The sequence below is a fragment of the Melozone crissalis genome, unplaced genomic scaffold (assembly GCF_028551555.1).
Source record: "Melozone crissalis strain CALT ecotype California unplaced genomic scaffold, PUWL_Pcris_2 ptg000095l_1, whole genome shotgun sequence".
Taxonomy (NCBI): domain Eukaryota; kingdom Metazoa; phylum Chordata; class Aves; order Passeriformes; family Passerellidae; genus Melozone; species Melozone crissalis.
The window spans coordinates 1,130,413-1,157,356 of record NW_026535872.1 but is presented as its reverse complement, the minus strand read 5'-3'; the positions used below and the strand labels follow the sequence as shown (position 1 = coordinate 1,157,356).

Below are 26,944 nucleotides of genomic sequence, written 5' to 3'. Positions count from 1 at the left end.
TATTGCCAACAAACTTAGAATTTATGAGAGTGTGATCAATGGCCCGATGCAGGCTCATGTCTCTGCCATGGTCCAAGAACTCAGAGAGGAGATGACGGAGATGATGAGGAGGAGGTGAGGAGGAACAGTTCTCACACTGCACCAGTGCGAGTCACAGGCCCCAGAGTCAGAGCCCAACGTTCCCCAGCTACAGAGCGAGGGTACACCCCATGGGCTGACCTGTGGTTTTTTCTGTGTGACCATGGGGAAGACATGGGAAGGTGAGATGGAAAACCCACTTCTGTCCTGGCAGCACGGATGCATCAACTCAAGGAGGGACACACTAACCAAGGGAACTCCAGTAAAGTGAAGGTAGTCTCAACCTCCCATGACTGAGCTGCTGAGTATGATCTGTCAGATCCCCTTGAAGGTACCTCTACCATGAATACCCAGAGTTACAGGGGCCCTGCCTCTAGCCAGGAAGACGCATGGGAAAACGGGATCTTCTGGATGGTGTGGATCCAATGGGCTGGCACTTAAGAATCACAAAGGTACGATGCCTTAGTTGATACTGGTGCACAGTGTACCCTGACACCATTGGGACATGTGGGGGCAGAACCTGGTTCCATGGCTGGGGTGACGGCAGGATCACAGCAATTGACCCTGTTGGAAGCCAAGATGAGTCTGACTGGGAAAGAGTGGAAAAAACATCCTATTTTGATTGGCCCAGAGGCCTCCTGTATTCTGGGCATAGACTACCTCTGGAATGGCTGTTACAAAGACCCAAAGAGACTCAGATGGGCTTTTAGCACAGCTACTGTAGAGGCTGAGAACATTAAGCAGTTGAACACTTTGCTGGGACTATCAGAAAACCCATCTGCAGTAAGACTCCTGAAGGTGGAAGGGCAACGAGTGCTGATTGCCACCTCAACAGTGCACTGCCGGCAGTATCGAATAAATCAAGATGCCATGATCCCCATGTACAGAATGATCCGAGAGCTGGAGAGCCAAGGGGTGGACAGCAAAACCCACTCACCCTTCAACAGCCCCACATGGCCTGTGCACAAGTCTGACAGAGAATGGAGATTGACTGTGGACTACCGTGGCTTGAATGAAGTGACTCCACCGCTGAGCGCTGCTGTGCCAGGTGTGTTGGAACTCCAGTACAAGCTGGAGTCCAAGGCAGCGAGGTGGTATGCCACTATAGACATTGCCAATGCATTTGTCTCCATTCTGCTGGCAGCAGAATGCAGGCCTCAGTTTTGCTTACCTGGAGGGGCATGCAGTACACCTGGAACCGACTGCCCCAGGGGTGGAAGCACAGCCCCACCATCTGCCATGGACTGATCCAGGCTGCACTGTAAAAGGGTGAGACTCCAGAGCACCTGCAGTACATCGATGATATCATTGTGTGGGGGAACACAGCAATGGAAGTGTTTGAGAAAGGAGAGAGGATCATCAGGATTCTGCTGGAAGCCAGATTTGCCATCAAGAAGAGAAAAGTCAAGGGACTTGCTCAAGAGATCCAGTTCCTGGGAGTGAAGTGGCAAGATGGATAGTGTCAGATTCCCACTAATGTCATCAACAAGATCACCGTGATGTCTCCATTGACCAGCAAGAAAGAAACACAAGGTTTCCTTGGTGCCACAGGTTTTTGGAAGATGCACATTCCTGAGTACAGTCAGATCGTGAGCCCTCTTTACCTGGTCACCCGCAAGAAGAACGAGTTCCAGTGGGGCCCTGAGCAGCAACAAGCCTTTGTCCAGATTAAGCAGAAGATTGCTCATGCGGTTGCCCTTGGCCTGGTCAGGACAGGACAAGAGGTAAAGAACATGCTCTACTCTGTAACCAAGAACCATGGCTTGTCCTGGAGCCTTTGGCAGAAGGCGCCTGGGGAGACTCGAGGCTGACCACTGGGATTTTGGGGTTGAAGCCACAGAGGGTCTGAAGCCAACTACATTCCCACAGAGAAAGAAATCTTGGCTGCCTATGAAGGAGTCCAGGCTGCCTCAGAGGTGACTGGCATGGAAGCACAACTCCTCCTGGCACCCCGACTACCGGTGCTGGGGTGGATGTTCAAAGGCAAGGTTCCTTCCACTCACCATGCCACCAGTGCCACATGGAGCAAGTGGATTGCTCTTATCACTCAGTGCACCCATATAGGTAAACTGAATCACCCTGGGATTTTGGAGGTAATTACAAATTGGCCCAAAGGTGAGAATTTTGGTGTCACAGGTAAAGAGCAAGAACCAGTGACACCGGCTGAAGAGGCTCCTCCATATAACCAACTGCCCCCAGAGGAAACACACTACACTCTTTTCACTTACGGTTCCTGTCGCATCGTAGGGATGAACCGGAAGTGGAAAGCAGCCGTATGGAGTCCCACATGACAGGTTGCACAAGCTACTGAAGGAGAAAGTGGATCAAGTCAACTTGCAGAACTCAAAGCTGTTCAGCTGGCCCTGGACACTGGTGAAAGAGAGAAGTGGCCAAAGCTCTACCTTTATACTGATTTGTGGATGGTAGCCAATGCTCTTTGGGGCTGGCTGGAAAGGTAGAAAAAGGCTAACTGGCAGTGTAGAGGAAAGCCAGTCTGGGCTGCTGATGAGTGGAAAGACATTGCCACTCGGTTGGAGAAGCTATCTGTGAAAGTCCGGCATGTGGATGGCCATGTCCCCAAGAGCAGAGCTAATGAGGAGCGCCAAAACAGCAAGCAGGTAGATCAGGCAACAAAAATAGAGGTGTCAAAGATAGACTTAGACTTGCAACACAAGGGGGAGTTGTTCCTAGCTTGATGGGCCCATGATGCCTCAGGTCATCAGGGCAGAGATGCCACCTATAAGTGGGCGTGGATTTAACCATGGACAGTATTTCTCAGGTTATCCATGACTGTGAGACGTGTGGTGCCATCAAACAGGCCAAGCGAGTAAAGCCCCTCTGGTACGGTGGGTGGTGGTCCAAGTACAAGTATGGGGAGCCTTGGCAGATTGACTACATCACACTGCCCCAGACACGCCAGGGCAAGCGCTACATGCTGGCCATGGTGGAAGCCACCACTGGATGGTTGGAGACCTACCCTCTGCTTCATGCCACTGCCCAGAACACCATCCTGGGACTGGAAAAGCAGGTCCTTTGGAGACATGGCACCTCTGTGAGAATTGAGTCAGAAAACAGGACCCATTTCAAGAACAGCCTTATCAACATCTGGGCCAGAGAACATGGTATTGAATGGATACATCATATCCCCTATCATGCGCCAACTGCCGTTGAAGTTGAACAGTGCAATGGACTACTTAAGACTACCCTGAAGGCACTTGGTGGGGGGGAAACTTCTAGAAATTGGGAAGTTAACTTAGCAAAAGCCACCTGGATGGTCAACACCAGAGGGTCCATCAATCGAGTCGGTCCTGCCCAGTCTGAACCCTTGCACACAGTGGATGGAGGCAAAGTCCCTGTTCTACACATGCAAGGTATTTTAGGAAAGACTGTTTGGATTAATCCCACCACAGGCAAAGACGAATCCATCTGTGGGATTGTTTTTGTTCAAGGACCTGGTTACACTTGGTAGGTAATGCAGAAAGATGGAGAAAGCTGTTGTGTATCACAGGGAAACCTAGTCTAAGTGAGAACAGTGTGTAAGGTTTCATTTTTATGCAGATGGAAATAGAATTAGGCATGGATAATGTCCTAGACTGCAAAGTAATGTATGTGCTCTATTCCCATCTATTAGAGGTGTGGCAGTTATCTTCTGTTAACTGGGCAGTTTTTCTTTATCTCTTCCACAAACCAATCTTCCCTCTGGGGAGACATCTGCTGTTAATGGGTTATTAAGTATCACTGCAAGACTGATAACTATTGCATCATCCCATTGTGAGATGCTCCGCCACAGAGGGAGAAACCAAGCGTTCCTAACTGGATATAATCTGAGATTTTGGGATGTCAGAACAGCCTTTTCACTGGATTCCTAGAGGAGCAGCTGCCTTTTCCACTGGATTCCCAGAGGTAGACCAGGCCCATCTACACCACCACTGGATATTCAGAGGAAAACTGGACCCTTCTACAGGATCACTGCTCCAACAGAACCATACTTGTCTGCAGGAAGACTGAAGAAGGACTGCAGCCACTGTTTTCATTGCACTGCTAGCAACACCCTCACCCACAGGGTGTCAGGTTGTTTTCCGACTCTGTCAGTGTTCTTTTGTATTACTGCATTGTTGGTTTTTTTTGCTTCCCTAATAAAAAACTGTTATTCCTGCTCCCATATTTGTTCCTGAGAGTCCCCTAATTTCAAAATTATAACAATTCAGAGGGAGTGGGTTTACATTTTCCATTTCAGGGGCAGCTCCTGCCTTCATTAGCTGACACCTGTCTTTTCAAACCTTGACAAGGGGAAGGTTTCAAAGCCTCAGTTATAATGCAAATAAAGTTTGAAGGAACAAATAAAATAGGAATTGGGGATGTTCTATTAGTTCCAGAAGCAGGGTGAAATTTATTAGACGTGATTTGAGGGTGCAGTTTGACATTGTAGTGCTTCCAGAGGAAAGGAAAATGGTAGTTAAGCTTCTCCAATTAAGGGAAGAAAATTAGGAGAAAATTCTTGAGATGGTGTGGGCAAAAAAAAAAGTGAGGTAAATTAAACATCAAACCTATAGTAATAAAAATAGTTAATGAGAACTATCCAGTTCAGGTACGACAATACCCACTCTCCCTGGAAGGGACACGAGGACTGCAGCCACTAATCCAGGACCTACTTGAGGACAGGACCTTAGAACCATGTGAGTCCCCCCATAAGACACTCATATTACCAGTAAAGAAGTCAGATGGGACTTACAGGCTTGTCCAAGATTTGAGAGACGTGAACAAAAGAACTGTGAATTGATACCCAGGAGTGCCTAACCCCTCTACACTACTGAGTAATATCCCCCCAGCACAGCAGTGGTTTAGCGTGATAGACCTAAAAGAGGCTTTTTTGGGCATGTCCATTGGCAGGGGAAAGTGGGATATATTTACCTTTGAATGGGAGGACCCATATTCCAGGAGGAAGCAACAGTTTCAGTGGACTAGGGTTTTCCAAATCCCCAAACCTGTTTGGTCAAACCCTAAGAGAAGTAAAACAACTCTTCTCCATCAAATCTGAGATAAAGCTCATTCAATATGTAAATTATTTTCTTCTCTCAGGACACGAAGGAAAAGAAGTTTAAGAATCCACCACAGTGTTGTTAAATTTTCTGGGGGAACAAGGACTTTGGGTATCAAAAGGGAAACTCGAATTTGTAGAGCAGGAGGTAAAATACCTAGGACATGTGATTTGTCAAGGGAGCTGGCAACTGAACCCTGAGAGAATTACAGGGATAGTCTCACTCCCACTGCCAAAACCCAAGAGGGAATTCAGAAGTTTTTTAGGCCTGTTGAGATATTATAGGCTATGGATTGAAGGATATATGCAGGCTGTCTGCTTCTTGTATGTAAAGTTAGTCGAAGAAGGGACTAGATGGTAAAAAGATGATGAACAAAAGTTTGAAACTTTAAAGGAAAAAAAAGTCAGTGCACCAGCATGGAGTCTTGCTGCCATAGACAAACCTTTGTATCTTTATAGATATCGAAAGAGGGGTAGCACATGGAGTACTGGCCCAGGACTGGGGAGGATCCAGGAAACCAGTGGCCTATTTACCAAAATTACTGGCTGTGGCATTCATATTGTGGCAGCGACTGCCCTACTCATAGAAGAAAGCAAGAAATTAACCTTTGGGGGAAAACTGAAAGTATACACCCCTCACTCAGTTAGAAGCATCCTAAGCCAAAGGGCTGAGAAATGGCTCAATGATTCCCAAGTGCTAATGTATGAAGCCATCTTAATAAATAGTGATTTAGAGCCAATTGTGAGTAACCAACTCAACCCTGCCCAGTTTTTGTACGGAGAACCAGATGAGGAATTAATACATAATTGCCTAGAGGTTATAAACTATCAAACTAGAGGAAGAGAGGACGTAACAGAGCAAACACTACAAGGTGGAAAATGATTGTACATCAATGGATCTTCACAGGTAATAAAGGGGCACAGGGTATCAGGGTACGCTATAGTGCATGAAGGGTTGGTAGCCATAGAAAAGAGAAAGTTACCTTCCAACTGGTCAGCCCAAGTGTGTGAGCTATATGCCCTAAAGCAAGCTCTGGGAATATTAGCACAGAAAAGGGGAACAATAGATACAGACAGAAAATACACTTTTGGAGTAGTGCATACCTTTGGAAAAATTTGGGAAGAGAGGGTGCAATTCAATTCAAATGGAAAGGGACTGATTCACGAAAAAATTGTCTTAGAAAAGTTAGAAACCTTACAATTACAAGAGAAAGTAGTGGTGTATGTTAAAGGACGTTAAAAAGGGGTGCGAGGGCACAATTTAGCAAATTTAGAAGCTAAAAATGCAACTGAATCAGAGACAGAAAAAATTATAATAGTATTAACCACCATGAGAGAAATGCAAAAAGTTCCTATATTCAGTGGGACAGAAGAGGAAGAACTCCTAAAAATAGGAGCCAAGAAAGATAACAAGGGGAAGAGAAGATTAGCAGATGGGAGGCAAATGTTGAATAAACCCTTGGCCAAGAAAATGCTAGAAGGCATACATGGAACAACACATTAGGATACACAAGTGCTAAGTGATCAGTTTCTAAGGGATTTGGGCTGTATAGGAATTTTCAGAATAGTTAAGCAAGTAACTGAACGGTGTGTGATATGTCAACAAGTGAATAAGAAAATCATGAGGAAAACACCCAGGGGAGAGTGAGAACTAGCCTTATGGCCCTTTCAAAACATCCAAATAGACTTTACTGAGCTTCCCCAGGTACAACGGTGGAAGTTTTTGCCAGTGATAGTAGATCACGTGACTCATTGGGTAGAGGTGGTACCCACTGTGAAAGCCAATGCCAATGTTGTGAGTAAAACACTTCTAGAATCAGTCATTCCCCAATATGGGATGGCAAACAGGATTGATTCTGATTGGGAACTCATTTCACATCAAAATATTGCAGAAAGTTGTTCAGGCCCAGGAGTAAAATGGGAATTACACACTCCAAGGCATCCACAGAGTTCCCCTTGGGTTGAGAGAATGAATCAAACTCTTAAAAGAGCTCTAGTTAAGCCAAAGATTGAAATCCTAATGTCATGGATAAAATGTCTCCCTTTGGCCTTATTAAGAATTAGAACCCAAGCCCAGTCAGATCTGGGGGTGTCACCCTATGAAATGATGTTTGGTTTACCCTTCCCGACCTCACCCCAGAAGGTTGCCACCTACAAGGAAGGGGAAGCCAATGCCAAGAAATAAGTTATGTCTCTAGCACAAACCTTAAAAGGGCTAAGGCATAAAGGGGCAATTCCTCAAGCTACCACCCTGGATTTCAGAATCCATAATATTAATCCTGGGGATTGGGTGATGATCAAGTCATGGAGAGATCAGCGTCTAACTCCTCAGTGGGAAGGTCCCTTTCAGGTACTGCTCACCACTGAATCGGCCGTGCTAATTGCAGAGTGGGGATGGACTCATGGCAACAGAGTCAAAGGCCCAGTGGAAGAACCCAAAGAGTGGACTATAACATCCAGGCTGGGTGAAACAAGATTGGCTCTCAAGCAGAGACTGAAAGACAACCAGAAAAACACCAAGATGCTCAAAAGGTGGAGTCAAAGTTCCACCAACCAGCTTGAGAACTGTCTTCCTGTTTTAATGGGTGAGAATTACCAGCATCTGCTATGGTGAAGTACACAAGGGACTGTAAAAGGTAATGGAACAGCTTCTTCAATAAAATAAGACAAAGGAAGGAGGGCAAGACTGGGTTAGCCTCTTTGTTTGCTACCAAGAAGCCTCCATAGCCCTGCTGTGGGTAGCAACACCACAGGAATGGTAAGGTAGGGACAAAAGGCCATACCACACCTCTATCATTCCTCAGTTGTCTTTTAATTCAACCGGGACTGGAGGGTAGGAGCGAGTTGGCCTCTGTACTCACCCCTAAGATACACTGACTATTGGTAGCAGCCACATAGGCACGGTAGATGGGAGTCAAAGCCATACTGGACCTCTGTGATGCCCTTTTGTCCAGTCCAAATAAGTGTGTCTAAGGAAAACCTGAGATTTTTTTCTCCTGTTCCCTCTGTCCTTGTCTACATCAACAGGTGCTGGTATGACTCATTCAAGAGACACAGAAAATTTTTACTTAACAGTTTGAGCAAAATGACTTATAGAAAAAGAAAAAGAGAGTTTGTTATAGATGAGTAATCCTATGGTTGAGTCTTACAATTAAGGGGTGAATATTAAATATATGTTAAGAGAAGTTTTGTAGGTAAATAGTTATCCTCCCCTCCCCCTTGCATTGTTATCACAGGATGGCCTCAGTAGTCGGGGCATTTGGAAGGGTTGGCTTGTTACTATGGCAGCACCTGATTGACCATGTTCACAGGGTTCTTGGATGAGGGAAGAGACGAGTATCTGACTCCATGATTCAGAAGGTGTGATTTATTATTTTACGATATATATTACATTAAAAATATACTAAAAGAATAGAAGAAAAGATTTCATCAGAAGGCTAGCTAAAAATAGAATGGAATGATAACAAAGGCTTGTGTCTCGGACAGAGTCCAAGCCAGCTCACTGTAATTGGCCATTAATTAAAAACAACTCTATGAGACCAATCACAGATCAACTTGTTGCATTCCACAGCAGCAGATAACCATTGTTTACATTTTGTTCCTGAGGCCTCTCAGCTTCTCAGGAGCAAAAATCCTAAAGAAAGGATTTTTCATGAAAAGATGTCCGCGACACCTGACCTCCAATCAAGGTGTAAGACACTGATCTCCACCACTGGGCAGCGAAGAAGGAGTCGATTCACAAGACTTTGGGATGGGCCAGAGGTATAAAGACAGAACATCCTTTTGTAGATGAGCACACACTGACTGAAAACTTTGCTCCCGGCACTGTGTTTTTTTCTTTATTCAGTCTTCTGCTGTATTTTGATAAGATATTAATAATTTAAATTTTTGAAAGGGAAAATGGTTTCTCACATGAGGTTGGGGAATGTGGGGCAAGGCTGTCCACACTGGCTCAACTCTCAAGGTAAAACTTCACTGACCTGGCCTGTCGCAGACATTTTTTCACAGAAATCCTTTCTTTGGGGTTGTGTATCTTCTGGGAAGCAAAGGGGCCCCAGAAGAAGAATGTAAACAATTGTTATCAGCTGCTGTGGAATGCAATAGGATGCACCTGTGATTGGTTCATGTTCCAATGTTTATAATTAAGGGCCAATCACAGGAGCAAGCTGGGGACAGAGTCCCTGGACAGAACTTTGTTATAGATTCTTTTCTATTCTTATTCTTAGCTTAGCAGCCTCTGCAACTTCTCTCTTTATTCTATTTAGTATAGTTATAATGTATTATATATCTTATATCAATAAATCCAGCCTTCTGATCAAGAAACATGACTCTCGTCTTTCTCACCACCCCAGCGACCCACTCAGGTCGCTGTAATACTGGCCAGATCTCCTTAGGAGCAGCCCTACATCAATATCAATAACAGAATGCAGCAATCAGCTCTTCTCTAAAGAGAACAGTAATAAAATACACTCTTCAAAATAGGATTACAAATTTCTAAGAAGCTCATTGAAATATTTCTCCACAACTGAAAAAGGAAATCTGCCTAATAAACTGCTCCAGAGTCAAGAGAAATCAAGGCAGAGCAGGACTTGCTTGATTGTAATGAGCCCGGTGGTGCATTTGGAGCTGAGCCCTGGAACCTCAGGGCCTGAGAGGAGATTGCAAAAACCTTTCCAGGAGTCAAAGTCAGAGGAAAACCCCAAAGTTTCTTGAGGCATGAAAGGGTCCCACTGAGGTCCATCCACAACACAGGCTCCTCATGGACTCCTTGGAGGGGAGAATTGGAGGCCACAAGTGGAAAAAACACCTCTCAGAGATTCAGAATGGAAAGGAACTTCCAAAGTACCTTAAAAACCTTGAGTATCTCAAAGTATTAATGAGCCCCACTGAGTGTCAGTCCAAAGCTCTCAAGGGATTTGTTAAAGCGGATAATTGGGGCCATGATTGCATAAACTTCTCACAGAGTCTGTATCAAAAGGGAAACACCAAATACCTTAAAATAACTGAAGTACCTTGAAGCATTAATAAGCCCACTGAGACATTACTGATAAATGCTCTAAAGGGACTAATTAAAGCAGATAATTGGAGGCTGTGAGTGCACAGTCTTTCTCATGGTGTCTGTATGAATAGGGAAACACCAAGTACCATAAAAAAACTGAAGTATCCTGAAGCATTAACGAGCCCCACTGAGTGTTGTTACTGACAAAGCCTCTCCAGGGACTAATTACAGCAGATAAATGAAGGCCATGATTGCAGAAAACTCTCAGAAACTCCAAGGCAAAAGAGAAACCCAAAGTCCTTTGAAGAACCTGCAGTCCCTGGGAGCATTAAGGAGGCCCCAGGGCCATTCCTGAGCAAGGCTCCCAAGGGACTCCTTCCAGCTGATCCTTGAGGCCACTGGGATGTGGGCTAGTGGGGGATGCTGAGGGCAGGACAAGGGGCTGACAGTACCCAGCCTGGCTGGGGCTGTGCCAGGAGGCCCCAGGGCCTCAGGACAAGGTGGCTCCTACCAGCCCTTGGTGGCACAGATGCTACTGCTGTGCCCCAGGGCACCAAGACTTGGCTTCTCTTTGTCACCACCTGTCATCACTGCCTCCAGTTCTCTGCTCTGCCTGGGGCCTGGGGACACTTTCTCAGTTGTGTCCCTCACTGGGATCCATTAAAGGTCCAAGAAAGTTTAGAGTTGGATTCTGACTTGGAGTTCTGGAGAGGTTCCTTCAGCTCCCTCTCAGGGACTGATGTTCAGGGCCTGAGCACAAAGCCCCAGGGGCTCATTAAAGTCCTTGTGCTGTGTCTGTGCTGCTGAGCTGGGCTGGGCTCCTAGCACAGAGGCAGCTCCTGGTAACCAAGAAGAGCTTCAAAAGCACATTTCTCATGAGAAGCAGCTCTTCTGCCAGCCCAGCAGGGCTGGGGAACTGCCTGCAGCCACCCCGGGCACAGCAGAGAGGCACAGAGAGTTTCAATCAGTCAGGGCTGGGAAGGTGCTGAGAAGTGCCTGGGGAAGAATCACTGCTAGCCCTTGGCACAGGAACCTCTGGCTGCAGGACAATGCAGCTTCAGCTCCTGGAGTCACCTCCTAAAGCTGGAACATCCCAATGCCTACAGACCTTGTGAGTACATTCTCTGATTGTCTCTTGTGCAGAGCAGCCAGGGGTGCCCAGGTCTGTCGTACAGAGCAGGGTCCTGCAGCCCAGGGCACTGTGCTGGGGCAGGGACTCTGCTGCCTGCCAGGGACAGCTCTCAGCCAGCCCTGGAAGCTGCTCCCAGCACTGGGGGAGAAGATCTGGGTGGGAGGAGACAGCTGGTAAAGCTTGCAAATGTTCTGCTTGTGTGGGGAGGATGCTGCATTGCTCAGGACTGCTCCCAGCATGGCATTTAACTGCAGAACATTTCCAAGCGGATTATACAGGGAGCACAGCAAGGCAGGGACTGCATGAAAGGGGAAATTCTCCTTTTTTATTCTACTGCTCTGGGCTGCCTGGATGGGAAATTGCACATAGATATTCATCTCTAAGTTCAGACTGAGGAAAATAAATACATTTTTTCTCAGATCTCAATACAACAATCAGTGACAGAAATCAGCACAAAAATCAGGGCTCTTAGAGAGTGCATCAGTGTCACTTTTCCAGCCTCCTCAGGGTTGCTCTGACATTGCCATCAGAGCCTGCAGAGCCAAAGCTGTCCCTGGGCACTGCCAGGGCTGGGAGGGGGCTGCAGGGCAGAGCTGAGCCCCCAGGGCTGGGTTGGCCTCTGGCAGAACTGGCAGGGTCCAGCCCTGGGCTCAGGGAAGGAGCTCCTGGCAGGGACAGTTCCAGGCAGCAGAGCCCTGGGCAGGCAGTGGGGAAAAGTGCCCCAAGATGTGCTGGGATATTTAAAGTCCTCTCCAAGCCCAACTATTTCATGATTACTTTTTATACAGAACCCCATTCTAAGGCAGAACAAATGTCCAACAGCAGCTCTGTCAGGCACTTCCTCCTGCTGGCATTGGCAGACACGCGGCAGCTGCAGCTCCTGCACTTCTGCCTCTTGCTGGGCATCTCCCTGGCTGCCCTCCTGGGCAACGGCCTCATCATCAGCGCCGTAGCCTGCGGCCACCACCTGCACACGCCCATGTTCTTCTTCCTGCTCAACCTGGCCCTCAGTGACCTGGGCATGATCTGCACTACTGTCCCCAAGGCCATGCACAATTCCCTCTGGGACACCAGGAACATCTCCTACAATGGATGTGCTGCTCAGGTCTTTCTGATTTTCTTCTTCATCACAGCACAGCTTTCCCTCCTGACTATCATGTTCTACGACCGCTACGTGTCCATCTGCAAACCCCTGCACTACGGGACCCTCCTGGGCAGCAGAGCTTGTGCCCACATGGCAGCAGCTGCCTGGACCAGTGTCTTTCTCCATGCTCTGCTGCACACATCCAATACATTTTCCCTGCCCCTGTGCCATGGCAATGCCCTGGGCCAGTTCTTCTGTGAAATCCCCCCATTCCTCAAGCTCTCCTGCTCTTACTCTTACCTCAGGGAACTTGGGCTCATTGCTGTTAGTGCCTGTTTGGTATTTGGCTGTTCTGTGTTCATGATTTTCTCCTATGTGCAGATCTTCAGGGCTGTGCTGAGGATCCCCTCTGAGCAGGGATGGCACAAAGCCTTTTCCACCTGCCTCCCTCACCTGGCAGTGGTCTCCCTGTTCCTCAGCACCTCATTTTTTACCTACTTAAAGCCCCTGTCCATATCCTCCCCATCCCTGGATCTGGCCCTGTCATTTCTGTACTCAGTGGCGCCTCCAGCCTTGAACCCCCTCATCTACAGCCGGAGCAACCAGGAGCTCAAGGCTGCTGTGAGGAGTCTGATGACTGGATGCTTTCAGGAACTATAAACTGCTGGAAAATTTCTGAAAATCACTCATAATAAAAGTTATCTTTGATACTTCTTTAATGTTTGTTTGTGGGGTTTTTTCTTCTGTATTACATTGATTAATACTGTCCCCAAAGAAATGTCATTGTTTGTGCCATTTCTGCACAAGCAGATGTTTGCACTGCAGCAGCAATGTCTGTGTGCAAAGCTGGGGCAGATCAGTGCGGGCCCAGCAGCTGTGCCCAGCAGCAGCAGCACTTGGTGTTGCCAGTGCTGCTGCCGTGGCCCTGCCCCGCTGCCCTGGTGGCCCTGGTGTTGCTGTAGGGCCTGAGTGCTCTCGGGGCCGGGCACAGTCCTGGGGGTGGCAGTGCCGGGGCTGGCCATAGGCACTGCTGGGGCAGCGCTGACGCCTCAGGCCAGGGCCTGGGGGCTCCAGGCTCCTTGCCCAGGCTCTCTCAAGAACATGGCCAGCATGATGCTCGGCACAGAAAACCCCCATGAGCAGCCCCAGGCTGGCCGTGAGCAGGCTGGGGGCAAACAGCATGGCTGGGGCTCTGCAAGGGCCCTTGGGGAGACGGGAAGGAGCAGCAGAACAGGGGCTGATCCATGCCAAGTGTGCTGGACAGCCCAGGACAGCGTCCCAGAGCGTCCTCTAGGAGCTGCCAACAACATCCCCCCTCTGCAGCCCTGGCCTCTCCCCCAGCTCACACAGGTGCCCCATCCTTGCAGGCACAGACACGGCAGCACTGGCTCAGCAGCCCCTGTTTGCATTGCACACAGCAGGTGGGAGCACCCCCATGCTGTTGGTGTGGGGACATGAACCTGAGGGATCACAAATGCCATCAGCCCCTGGGGCCAGCAAGGGCTGGGGCACACCAGGGAAACCACTCAGCTTTGTCTTGGCCTCTGCAGTCAGCCAGAAAGTTTGTTCCCATCAGCTGGGCATTTCCTGTCCCACTGCAGACGCTGTTGCTCAGAGCCAGGGCTGCCTGGCAGCCACCCCCAAACTGCCCTCAGCATTTCCTTTGCTTCAGCTTTGCTTTCTTTACTCCTCCTGCTTCAAATTTCTTCTAATTGCCCACCCCATGGGGCCCAGAACTGGACAGAGCACTCGAGGTGCTGCCCAACAAGTTCCCCCAAGCACAGGGGAAGAATCCCTGCCTTGCTCCTGCTGGCCACACCATTCCTGATCCAGGCCAGGAGCCATTGGCCTTCTTTGCCACCTGGGCACACTGCTGGCTCATGTCCAGCCTACTGTCCATCAGTCCTGCAGGCCCCTTTTTGCCTGGCTGCTGTCCAGCCACTCTCTCCCCACCCTGTAGTACAGGAGCCAAAAAGCAGGGCCTGAATGGCCCTGCATTTGTTAAACCTCCTCTTGTTGGATTCATCCTCTGGACCCAGCCTATCAAGGTCCCTGTGCAGACCACTCCTATGTTCCCTCAGATCAACACTCACATCCAGCTTGGTGACATCTGCAAAGATATCTTTGGTTCCTCGGGGCCCCTCAGTGTCACAATGGCCCCGCACTGTCACACTGGTCTCCTTTGTTCCATGGGGCCCCAAAATGTGACATTAGAATTCTTGGTTCTATGGGGCTTCACAGTGTCACAATGTTCTTGTTGGTGCTGCAGTTTCACAGTGGCCACTTGGTTCCATGGGGCCCCAGAGTGTCACAATGGTCCCATGGTCACATGAGGTCCCACACTGTCTCAATGGTCTCTGTGGTTCCACAAGTCCCCTCAGTGTCACAATGGACTCCTTGTTTCCATAGGGCCTGCAGTGACACAATGTTTTTCCAGATCCCTTGAGGCCCCATGGTGTCACAGTGGCCCCTTTGTTACACAGGATCCTGCTGTGTCACAATGTCCCCTTGGTTCCATGAGGCCCCGCAGTGTCACAACGACCTCTTGGTTCCACTGGGCCCTGGAGTCTACCAGTGGTCTCCTTGGTTTTGCAGTGTCCAAATGGTGAAATCCCTTGGTTACACAAGGCCCTGCAGTGTTACAATGGCCTCTGTGGTTCCAAAAGGACCCAGAGTGTCACGGTGCACTCCCTGGGTCCTTTTGGCCCCACAGCACCACAATGGACCCCTGGTTCTGTGGGGCTGCACGGTGTCACCATGGTCCCCTTAGTTCCATGAGGCCCAGCAGTGTCACAATGACCCCAGAGTGTCCCAATAATCACAGAATGACAGAATCAAATAGGCTAGAAAAGACCTTTGGGATCATCAAGCCCAACCAATGCCCTAATACTGCCTTGTCACCCCGACCATGCCACTAAGTGCCACTGGAGAGAGACAGTGACTCTGCCACCTCCCCCCTGGCCAGCCCATTCCAGTTCCTACTCACCCTTTCTGTGAAGAACTTCTTCCTATTGTCCAACCTAAACCTCCCCTGGTGCAGCTTCAGGCTGTGTCTTCTTGTCCTGCCCTCCAGCAGATCCACACTCACACCCAGCTTGGTGACATCTGCAATTTGTGAATGGTGGACTCGATCCCCTCAGCCAGATCATCAGTGAAGATATTAAACAGGACTGAGCCCAACACAGATCTCTGGGGGACACCACCAGTGCCTGGACACCAGGTGGGTGTAGCACCATCCCCACCACTGTCTGGGCCCAGCCTCCAGCCAGCTCTTAAATCTGCCAGTGAGGAGGGAACCTGCCCAAGCCGTGGCCTGCAGCTTTTCCAGGGAATGCTGTCAGAGACAGAGTCAAAGGCTTTGCTAAAGTCCAGGCACACAACATCCACAGCCTTTCCTGCATCCACAGGTGGGTCACCTGGTAATAAAAGGAGACCAGAGTGGTCAGGCAGGACCTGCCACCCCTAAATCCACGCTGGCTGGCTCTGATCCCTCGGCCATCCTGTTGGTGCCCTGGGATGGCACTCAAGGTGATCTGTTCCATAACCTTGCCGGGCACCCAGGCCAGGCTGACAGGCCTGGAGTTCCCCAGCTCCTCCTTCCAGCCCTTCTTGGGGATGGGGCTCACACTGGCACCTCCAGTCCTCTGGGACCTCCCTGGTGAGCCAGGACTGATGGTAAATGATGGAGAGCGGCCTGGGGATCTCATCCACAGCTCCCTCATCCCCCAGGATGGATCCCATCCAATCCCATACACCTGTGAGCATCTGAGTGGCTCAGCAGGTCACCAACTGCTTCCGCCTGGATTCCAGGGGTCTGTTCCGCTCCCTGTGCCCATCCACCAGCTCAGGAGAACACTTGTCCTGAGAACAGCCTGTCCTAATATTGAAAATTGAGAAAAACAAGGTGTTAAGTAGCTCAGCCTTTTCCTTATCTTTAGTTTCTATATTCTCCTCTGCATCCAATAAAGAGTAGAGGTTCTCCTTCTCCCTCCTTTTGCTAAAAATATTTTATACAAACTTTTTTTTTACAGGATGGGCCAGGGTAATTTCTGATTGAGCTTTCACCTCTCTGATTTTCTTTCTGAAAATCTAAGGTCATCCTTAAACCCTTCCTGAATTGCTAGTCCTTTTTTCCCCTGCGTTCCCACAAAAGCTCCATGGGCAGCCAGGACAGTCATTTTCCTGACTAGATCATCTTTTGCCACACTGGGACAGGCTGCTCCTTCCCCCTTAAGATTACTTTCTTGAAATGTGCCGATCCTTTCTGGACCCCTTTGTTTTTAAGGGCTGTTTCCCTTAAAAAAATCAGTACCTGATTCGGTACTCTCCAAATCAGCATCCTAAACAGGCCAAAGTCTGCCCTTCCTAATTCCAGTGCAGAAGTTTTGTTCCTGTCTCTCCTTCTTTCAGAGAACATTGAAAACTTGATTATTTCATGGTCACTTTGCCCCAGGCAGCCTCTGACCCCCACATCTGCAACCAGCCCTTCTCTGTTTGTGAACAGCAGCAGACAGAGCTTTCCTTGGCAGTAGGAGTGTTACCAAAAATTCAGTAAAACAGAAAACTCCTTAACACCAATGCAGCATTTAGAAGCAGCATTCTTTATTCAGCTGGATTCACAGGGGACAGCCCTTCCCAAAGCCATGCATGCTGAGTATAGTAAAGTTTCTCTTTATTTTCTGTATTTTGCGCATACATTCATTGATTGTCCTGGACTAAACATACATATGATAATCATTTCCCCAAAATCATTAACAGATTTCCCCTCCCCTTTTGCATGCGTTCTTCTGTCCTAGGGGTCTCTTTGATGGTCCCTGGTGGTCGTGGAGCCCAATGTTCCCGTGGGCCTGGCTGAGCTGGCAGGACACTTAGGCTGCTGAACTTCCAGTTCCCTTCTCACACAATGGGCATTGTGTGGTTTCCATAGGCCTGGGGTTTTGGAGAACAAGCCCCAGGTGTCAGCTCACCTGGTGTAGACAATTTATCATCTGGAAACATGAGGTCACAGAGTGAGCTGTGACATCACAGAGTGGGTTATGTGAGGTCATTGAGTATCTATGACATCATAGACTGTCTCTGTGACATCACAGAGCCAGCTATGACATCACAGGACAGAGATCTGACATCACAGAGCAGATGATGACATCAGAGATTTGGTTGTGACATTAGAGTCCAGCTCTGTGACATTTGAAAATGGTCTGTGACATCACAGACTAGGCTGTGACATCACAGAGGGGCTGTGTGACATCCCAGCAGGGCTGTGTCAGGTCACTGGGTTGGTCACTCTGCCCCAGCTCCCCCTCACAGTTTCTCCCAACAAGTCCAATGCTGTCCATGCCCAGCAGGGTCCCTGTCCCCTGGGATCCCCCCGGCCCACCTGGAACCACAGCCTCCAGCAAAGGATATTCCACAGGATCAGCCCCAGAGCCTGACATGGGGACAAGGGGCCGGGGCTGTGTGACCAGGGCTTTAAGGACGGGGATTATCCAGGTCACTGTGGCCTGGGTTGGGTTCCCCCGGGCAGGAAAGATGTCTGGCAGCTGGAGCAGGGTCTGGGAAGAGCCTCCAAGGTGGGGCTGGAGCCCCTGGGCTGTGAGCAGAGGCTGAGGGAGCTGGGCTGGTCCAGCCTGGAGCAGGGAAGGCTGAGGGGCTCGTCATCCCAGCCTGGCAGTGCCAGCGAGGAGGGGATGGAGAACACAGAGCCAGGCTCTTCACAGGGGGCTGGTGGGAGACAAGAGCCAATGGGTGGAAGGGGAAAGAGGGGAGATCAGCCAGGACAGGAGGAGATGAAATGAGTCAGGCTGCTTTCAGTATTTCCTCAACACCAAGAGCAGCCTGACTCCGTTCTCCATCCATCACTGATAGATTTGCAAATCAGGAATTGTTTGAGCTGTTCTGTACTCAGTCCAGGACAAGAGTCCTGATACAATACCTTAATTGTGTTTATATCTATCACAGAACCACGTTTGTCAAAAATTAATTTTAGTATGCAAATCAGTTGTGAATAGTGGACTCATCAGACACTGCTGGGACATTGCACATGGCTCAGGGAAGAGTTTGTAATTGTTTGATTGTTATTTTAATTGCGTAATTTTTATTAAGTCTTATCCTGTTCAACTGTGGTCTGTTGGCTAGGTCCAGTGTGGGCTGGAGGGAGCTCAGATTTGCACAAGGCTGCTCTGAGTGCCAACCTTGGATGGGGGAAATGGTGGGGTGGGGGTAGGGACAGAATCTGATTGATTGTCAGCCATGAAGGGTGTTGCCTTCTGGTATAAGGCGAGACGATAGCCCTCTCCGGACCTTTTGGGGATCACAAATACAGGGGTGTTCCATAGGCTGGTGGAGGGTTCTATGTGACCCTTTTGCAGTTCGCGGTCGACCAGTTCCAGCAAGGCTGCCACTCGAGGCTCTGTCAGGGGCCACTGCTCGATCCATACGAGGTCTGATGATTTCCAGGTCAGTTTGATTGGCAGCGGGGGGTGTACGGCCGTGGCCCTCATGATAAATTTGTAATCCGGAATCCTAGCATGGAAAGAACGTCCCTTCCTAACAGGGGTGGGGAATTTTGCAGGATGTAGGGATAAATCGCGACTGTCTGTTCTGGTCCCTTTTTCGTGTGAAGTGTTATAGCCACCAGCTGGGTGCTTTTCCATGCCCGGGACTGCCCCCCCACTCCGTTCACTGGAGGGACTTCTTTGAATTGCCAATGTCTGGGCCAATGTGCTTGGGGAATAATTGTGCAGTCTGATGCCGTGTCCGCCCAGAACTGAAACCCTATGACGTTGGGATCCTGGCTGCCGTAAAGGCAGCATGTCCCCCACACCATCAGGGGTTCCTTCCCTATTCTCATGGCCAAGGCCACCCAGGGATCCCGCTTTGGGGTGCCTCCTGCTGTCCCTGTACCACCGGCGCAGGTTGTGGCAGTGGGGGGTGCGAGGGTACTGAGGGTGCTGCATAACTCTGCCATTGCACCGTAGGCGGGGATGCAAAGTTGACTGCTCCCTGTGGGGGCATGGGGTATGAGGGTCCCCTGCCCCACTGGGGGTTGTTGTTGCTGGGCCGCTGCATATTCCAGTTGGGAGGAGGCTGGACACGGCCCGGCTGCCTCATCCCTTTCCCATTTCCCTGAGGCCTGGATCTCCATTCCTTAGCTAAATGCCCCTTCCTTCCACACACCCAGCACGGTCCCTTACGTCCCCCTTGGCGTGGTGGAGAAGCTGCTGATAGGCGCCTTGGCTGGGGGCAGTTTACTGCCAAGTGGCCTGCCTGGCCACACTTAAGGCACGCTATCACACTGGTTATTGCGGTTTGAACTGCTGCTTGACGTGGAGCTAGGTGCTCCTCCTTTACAACGTGTCTGATCATGGCAGCTATATTAGCCCCAGGTGGCAGTGACCTTAAAATGTCCTTGGTGGCTGAGTTGCATTGCTGGAGTAAGCAGTCTGCCAGCACGGGACCCTTAGCCTCTGAGGGTAATGTGGAGGAATCTAATGCTGCCTGAAGCCTGTCCACAAACTGAGTGAAGCTCTCACTCTCACTCTGTTTTAAATTTGACCATGGTGAAGGTTTGGCTACTACTTTGGCAGTAGCACGGATGGCTTCCCGGGCAGCACGGGTGTTTGTCATAACCTCATGGGCCCATAAGCCCTCAGCCTGGGCCTGGGGGGGTGATCATAGTAGGGTCTCTGCCCATCAGCCTTTGTATACTGGACCCGTGCAGTGGATGGTCAGCTCCCGTTATCTGGGCTAGCTCCTTTTTGCATTGATCCCCCCACTCTTGTTTGAAAACGATCATCCCCGCGCCATCAAAAATCATCCTACACGTCTGCTTAATATCAAAGGGCAACATATCATCCCCTCCAAAAACACTGTTTATGAGTGTGGTAACCATGGCAGAATTAATACCCTTGTCTGCAATCGCTTTAATGATTGCCTGGATGTCCTTTGGATTAACTGGGGAATAGGTCCTTCGTTGGTTTTCGCCTGCCCCCACCACACGGACCAGGAACACCAGATTGGCAGACGGAGCCCACTCGGCGCAAGCTATCTTTATTTTCCGCCAATCTGTAAGCAGGGTCTGGTCTTTCTCTGATAACCCCTTCACCCACGAGGGAGCGCTGTGACTAGAGACCTTATATGCCGCTGTTGTCACTCTGTTTAAGCTGGAATCCAAATCGGAGTCCTCCGATTCCCTCTCGGACTCATCCGAGCTCGAGTCTGAGTCCGAGTCGGAAGTCGAATGACCGAGCATTTCCGGGCTGCTCTGTCTTTTTCTCGGGCTCCGACCCCGCCCCTTCCTGCGGGGGTCGGGCCGTTCCCGCCCCCTGGGGTCCCCCCACCTCCTGCTGGGGGAGGTCCTTGCCCTATAAGGACCTAATTTGAAGAGAGCGCTCTGATTGGTTTTCCACTCCACCGCGGGGGCCACCCCTTCTCCCCGCTCGCCCGCGCACGAGTTGTCAAGCAGGCTGACTCCATTTCCGCCCCGTCCTCCTCATTTCGGCCCTGAACACGCGGTTCGGTGCCATTTTCAAACGGATATGGGGGGGCGAGTTTTTACCAAACCCTGTGTGGTCTTCCAATCCGACCGCGTTCCGCCCCTCCTCCGCGAGCCCTTGCCAGAACGCCCGCGCGTGTTTCCCCCCTCCGATGGCGAGTCCGCTCGCTGAGGGGGTTCCGGCGACCGCGCCTCCGCGCGCCCGCCCGGGTCAAGCACCTCCGTGGTCTGTGTCGCCGCCCCTACCCCGAGCTGCGGCGTGGCTAATAAACAGGTTCGCACGGCTTTCCAGGTTTCTTGCTCGTCGAGCTTTCTGCAGAGCCTGGACAAATCTGCCCCACGATTTTAGGGCTTTCCCTGACCCTAAGAACATAGTGTCCTCAGCCAGAGCTTTTGTACAATTATCCCACACCCTCTGGTGTAAAATATCCACAGGGCTTTCTATAGCCCCAAGCGTAATCAATCTTGGCAATGCGAGAGTCATATCTCTAATCTTACATTCTATTCCCCATTGTGCATGCATCTCTGATACAACCTTCGCTATGGATTCCATGGTCCAAGCGGGTCCGAGGGTGTCCCCTCCGCTGCACTAGGCCAGCTGTGCAGCCACCGTCTTCTGTCCAGGCGATCCCCGTTCCCCGGGCACTGATCGGCTCCCGGGTTTAGGCACTAGTAGTTGCCTTCTGGTATAAGGCAAGACGACCTGGTTCTGAGGAAACAGCAGGGCGACCCACTCTCCAGTTTCGCTCGGGCCAAGGATACACGCAGACACCAATGTGGTGGACGGTCCAAAGGCCTTTATTATCTCATCTCTTGGGGTTTTATAATCTTGGGGGTCTTCTATGTCAGAGGGGGGGTCTGTCTTTACCATCTATGGTTAGTAAGAGGTGGAAAGTTACTGGGTAGGGGATGGAAAGTTACTGGTATTCGGTTAAGGGAGGCTACATTCCTATGTTAATTTCTTATCTAAGGGGAACAGAGGGTCCTGCCTTTCCGTCATATCGCGAGATCTTCCGAACGTCTGTCCCTATCTACCACAGAAGGGTTTGATTTTCATGCCCAGTCAAACTGCATGAGGAGGTACTTTGATTCAATGTCAATTGGAGATTGCACATGTCAATGAATTACTAGTAAAAAAAAAATTACAGGGCCAAAAAAAAATTTTTCTTGCTGTTTTATTTAAATTCAGGGTATGCACATTGAATTGGCTTCTGAAATCTGACTAATCAACCACAAAAGATTTGAACACTTAAATCATATTATTCCCAGAGGCTTGGCTTGTTAAGGTGTTCTCAATGTTAATGAGCCCTGGGACACTGAATTCCTTCACTGAAGAGCTGAAGGCTGAACAAGCCGCTGGAGCAGGAAAATTCAGCAGCAGCCTCCAAGTTGCTGAGGATGTCAGCAGCCCCCACTGAGGCCATCCCTGCCCAGAGACCGTGGGGGAATGGGCAGAAAAGGAGAGCGTCCCTGGGGCTGGGGCAGCACAACTCAGAGGCACCAGGGGCTCCAGCTGAGAAACTGAGTGTGGAATGTGGCTGGGAAAGCCCTGCCTGGGCTGGACCAAGCAGGACACACAAGCCCTGACTTCCATCCAGTAGAAAACTCTGTCAAGGAGATATTTTAAAGGAGTTACAATTGTTTGTGTATTCTGAGTTGGACTTCCTGGAAAAATACCAACAAGAGATCCTCAGGAGCTCAAAACACAAAACAGCCTTTACTGGTAACTTTAGAAAATCAGAGAAACTTTGGCAAAAGATTTAATATGACATTCAATCAACAAAAAAACACTTCTCAAAGCATTGACTTGGCCCATTCAACATCACACACTCTAAGCTATTTGAATTTTACATTACTCAAATTTGCAAAATGACCAAAATAGAAGAAAAGGACAGAAAGAGAGAGAGGCAAAAAAGATACAGAGAAGCACACACACAGCTACCAACTCCTGGATTCCAGCACTGTTCTGATGGAAATTCCAAGAGGAGGTAGGGTTAAGATGTGTTCTTGCCTTGGGGTCAGCTTTAACTACCCCTTGGTCTTCCTGGGCCCTTCTCCCAGATGGGACTTGGGGTTACTTGGTCCCTCGGGAGCAGGGCTGGGGGCTGCAGAGGTGGCTGTCGCACATTGCCTGTGCTGTGCCAGGGACTGGAAGACCCTGCTGGGCTGGGATAGAGGCTCTGGGGGGATTGAGGTTCCCGGGCAGGGCAAGACTGGACCTACCCCTTCCTCCCCCCCCCACAAAATGTTTTGAGCCAACAATCTCCTTGAGACTGTCACAATAGGGAATGTTGGAGGTGAAACCCCAATTCTGGCCATGTGCACCTGGATGAGGAGGACAGTTCTTTTCCATAGGAAGGAAAGCACAGAGCCCCAGTGTTTGGAGACCTCCACTAGGCCAAGGCCTGGCAGACTTGTCAGTAATGGAAGATTTTTTCTGGGACCAGTCTTTGGATATAGGGAATGTTTTAGGTGGAATCCAATTTCGACCACGGGCACCTGGAGAAGCAGGAGAGTTCTTTCCCATAGGAAGAAGAACACAGAGCCTAACCCAGTGTTTTGGGGACAGATGAGAGGTGATTCTTGTGAAACCATTGCCAGCCAGACTTTTCCTGGCAACATTCCTATGGGAACAATCTCTGTATGTAAGGAAATTTGGAGGAGAAATCCCAATTCTGGCTATGGGTGCCTGGAGGAGAAGGACAGTTCTTTTCCATTGGGAAGGAAAGCACAGAGCCCCAGTGTTTCAGCAGAACATGAGAAGAGACCCTCAACATGCCAAGGTCATCTGGACCAGTCAGCCAGCCATCAAGAGGCCAAACCAGCCAGATCTGTTTCATGCTCCCTTGCTTTTATGAAGTCTTGCAGTATCACCATGGTCCCCTTGGTTCCATGGGGCCCCGCAGCATCACAATGGTGCTTTGATTCAATGGGGTCGAACAGTGTCACAATTGCCCCCAGGTTCAATGGGGTCCCAGAGTATCACAATAGTCCCAACAATTCCATGAGGCCTTGCAGTGTCACAATGGTCTCCATTGTTCCACAGGCCCCACAATGTCACGTGACTCCTCTGTTCCATGAGCTCTGCAATATCACAGTGGACCTTTGGACCCTGGGGGTTTGCTGTGTCACAATGGTCTCTTTTGGCTCCACAGTGTCACAATGGACCATTGATGACAGGAGGCCCCTTTGTGTCACCCTGGAGCTTTGGTTCCATGCAGCCCAGAAGTGTCACGATGGTCTCCTTTGGCTCCACAGTGTCACAATGGACCACTGATGACATGAGGCCCTGCAATGTCACAATGGTTGGTTCTATGCAGCCCTGCAGTGTCACAAAGGCCTCTTGGTTTCACAAGGCCTCACAGCATCACAATGGTCCTCTTGGTTCTGTAGAGACCTCCAGGGTCACAATGGTCTCACTGGTTCCATGGGGCCTCATACTGTCACAATGGTCTCCATGACTCCATGAGGTCCTGCAGTGTCACAATGGACCTTTGGCTCCATGGCATCTCACAGTGTCACAAATGGCCCCTTGGTCTCATGACACCCCAAAGTTTCACAATGGTCTCCACGGTTCCATGAAGCTCTGCAGTGTCACAATGGTCCCTTGGTTTGATGGGGCCTCTCAGTGTCACAATGATCCCTACATTCCATGGAGCCGCACAGCGTCAGTACACTACCCTTGGTTCCATGAGGCCCAGCAATGTCACAGTGGTCTCCATGATTCCATGAGGCTCAACAGTGTCACAATGGTCCCTTGGTGTCACAGGGCCTCACAGTGTCACAATGTTCCCTTGGTTCCATGACCCTGTGCTGCTGCATTCCTCCCTCCCTTTTCAGGACGCCCGGCCAGCTGAGAAATGCTCCTTGGGGCTTGGCCTTGGCCAACAGCCCCTGGGCTCAGCTCTTCTGCAGCTCATCACAAACACTGTCTGCTCCAGGCACTGCTGCTGCCCAAACAGCTCCTGGTTTCTGTAGGAGCAGCCCTGGGAACTGTTTTTGTTCCCTCAGTGGAACAACATCCCTGTTCTCACACTGCCAAAGAAAGCTCTTGATGCCAAGTGTGACCAGGATGAACCATTGCTGGGACTGAAGCCCCTCTCTTGGGGCCCTACAAACGGCCCTCCAAAAGGAGCCCTTGGAGCTCTCCTGGGCCAGCGACTCCCTCTGAATGGGGCCTCTCCCAGCTGGGAACTCTCCCGTTTGCTGCACTCGGGGATTCCGGACTACGACGGAGCCTGGGCTTATCCCCCCACTCCTCCAGGCTCAACCCTTTGCCCTTTGCTGGGGAGATGCCAAAGGATCCACAGGGAGCATTTCCTGCCCTCAGGGGAATTGCTCACAGGTGCCTTGCACTGACTCTTTGTGTCTGTGTGCACACAGGAGTGGCTGTGTTTGGGAAATGTGGCAGAAATGCTGCTCTCTGAGGGTTTTGAGAGCCTTGGATAGCTGAGTCAGTCAGGCCTGTAAGTGAGGTTAAGTCATGAGGCCTAAGCAAAGTTAAATGCTGATAAGAGTTGTTCCTTTGCTAAGCTGTTATGTTTAATAAAAGTTATTGGCTAAGTTAAGTACTGTTAAGTGTTACATCACTGTTAAATAATTAAGTCATAGGTTTTAAGTTAGATTAAATACCATTAAGTGCTATTATTTACTAAATTATGAAGTTGAAGGTATCAGTTAAGGTTAAGGTCTGAGTTCAGTTCTGTTAAGTTTGGGCTCTTTTAAATGCCCTTGTGTCACACACACACACACACACACACACACAGGGACAGTTCTTGATTCATTTCTGGTGTGGTTGCCTGGATTCTGTTTGGTTTGGTTGTTGCTTTGTTTCCCTGGTGTGCCTGAAGCGTCCAGTCAGGAGCAGAGTGATTCTTGCCAAGGAACTTTGTGCTGCTGTCCCTTAATATTAAATCTGGTTTTTGCTGCTCCCTTGCTGGGGATTTTTCAGCATTCTCAAGGCCTCATTGGTAGTAGGGTGAAGGAGCCCTGGCCCAGGCTATGGCCCTGGGGGACATGGGGACGCTGCTGGGGGGTCCCTGTCCCCCTGTGCCACCCCCAGGGCCCCGGCCCCCCATCCCCATGTCAGGCTCTGGGGTCGATCTCGTGGAACATCCTCTGGGGGAGGCTGTGGGGCCGGGGGCGGGGGGACCCGGTGGGACAGGGGACCCCGCTGTGCATGGGCAGGGTTGGACTGCTCTGGGGGGAGCTGTGAGGGGGGCCGGGGCAGAGTGACCTCCCCAGTGATGTCACACAGCATCCCTGTGATGTCACACAGCCCCTGTGAGGTCACACAGCCATCTCTGTTATTTCACATGGCCCCCGTGATGTCACACAGCCCCCATGTGATGTCACACAGTCCCCTTGTGATGTTACACAGCTGCTCTGGGATGTCACAGAAGGTGCTGTGATGTCAAAGAGTCACACTGCGATGTCACAGTTTGTTCTTTTATGTCACAGGCTGCTCTATGATGTTACACAGCCACCCAGTGATGTCACAACCCATTCTCTCATGTCACAGAGCCACCCTCTATGATGGCAAGGTTCTATGGCCTCACACTATGTCGCAGACAGCTGTGTGTTACAATCCCCTCAGTGATGTAACAAAACCCTCTCTGTGATGCCATACTGCCACTCTGTAACATCACAGCACACATTTTGATGTCACATCTCACTCTATGATGTCATACAGCCATGCCTTGATGTCACAACCTGCTCTGATGTCACAGAATCCCCTCTGTGATGCCATAGCTGCTCAGTGACCTCACTCAACAAACTCTGTGATGTCGCCATCCAACCTGTGGCATCACACAGCCCAGTCTGTGCTGTCGCACAGCTCCTTGCTGACATCACAGGTGCTCTGTGCCTCTGACACAGCCACAGAGGTGCTGCTGTGACACAGTCCCCTCTGGGACATCCCACAGCCCCAGTGCTGATCCCCTGTGAGCTCTGTCTGTGCCCTGCTGGTGTCCCTGATGGGCACTGGCAGTGCCCCAGCCCTGCTGGGCTGTACACAGAAGCTGCTCCTGGCCAGAGCTGTCTCTCTGCAGCGCTGCCCTTGCCAGGAGCTGCCACTGGGCCAGGAGCCCGGCCCAGCTCAGCAGCACAGACACAGCACA

The 26,944-nt window shown here is 50.2% G+C and overlaps 1 protein-coding gene across 1 annotated transcript in view; it reads left to right on the top strand.

Annotated features, from left to right (window-relative positions):
- Positions 1 to 12,058: 12,058 nt before the first annotated feature.
- LOC128947306 (olfactory receptor 14A16-like) overlaps positions 12,059 to 26,944 on the top strand; it is a 28,794-nt gene continuing 13,908 nt past the window's right edge. Inside the window, exon 1 of the mRNA XM_054291557.1 lies at positions 12,059 to 12,949. Coding sequence (XP_054147532.1) covers positions 12,059 to 12,949 — 891 coding nt within the window. The remainder of the gene's footprint in view (positions 12,950 to 26,944) is intronic.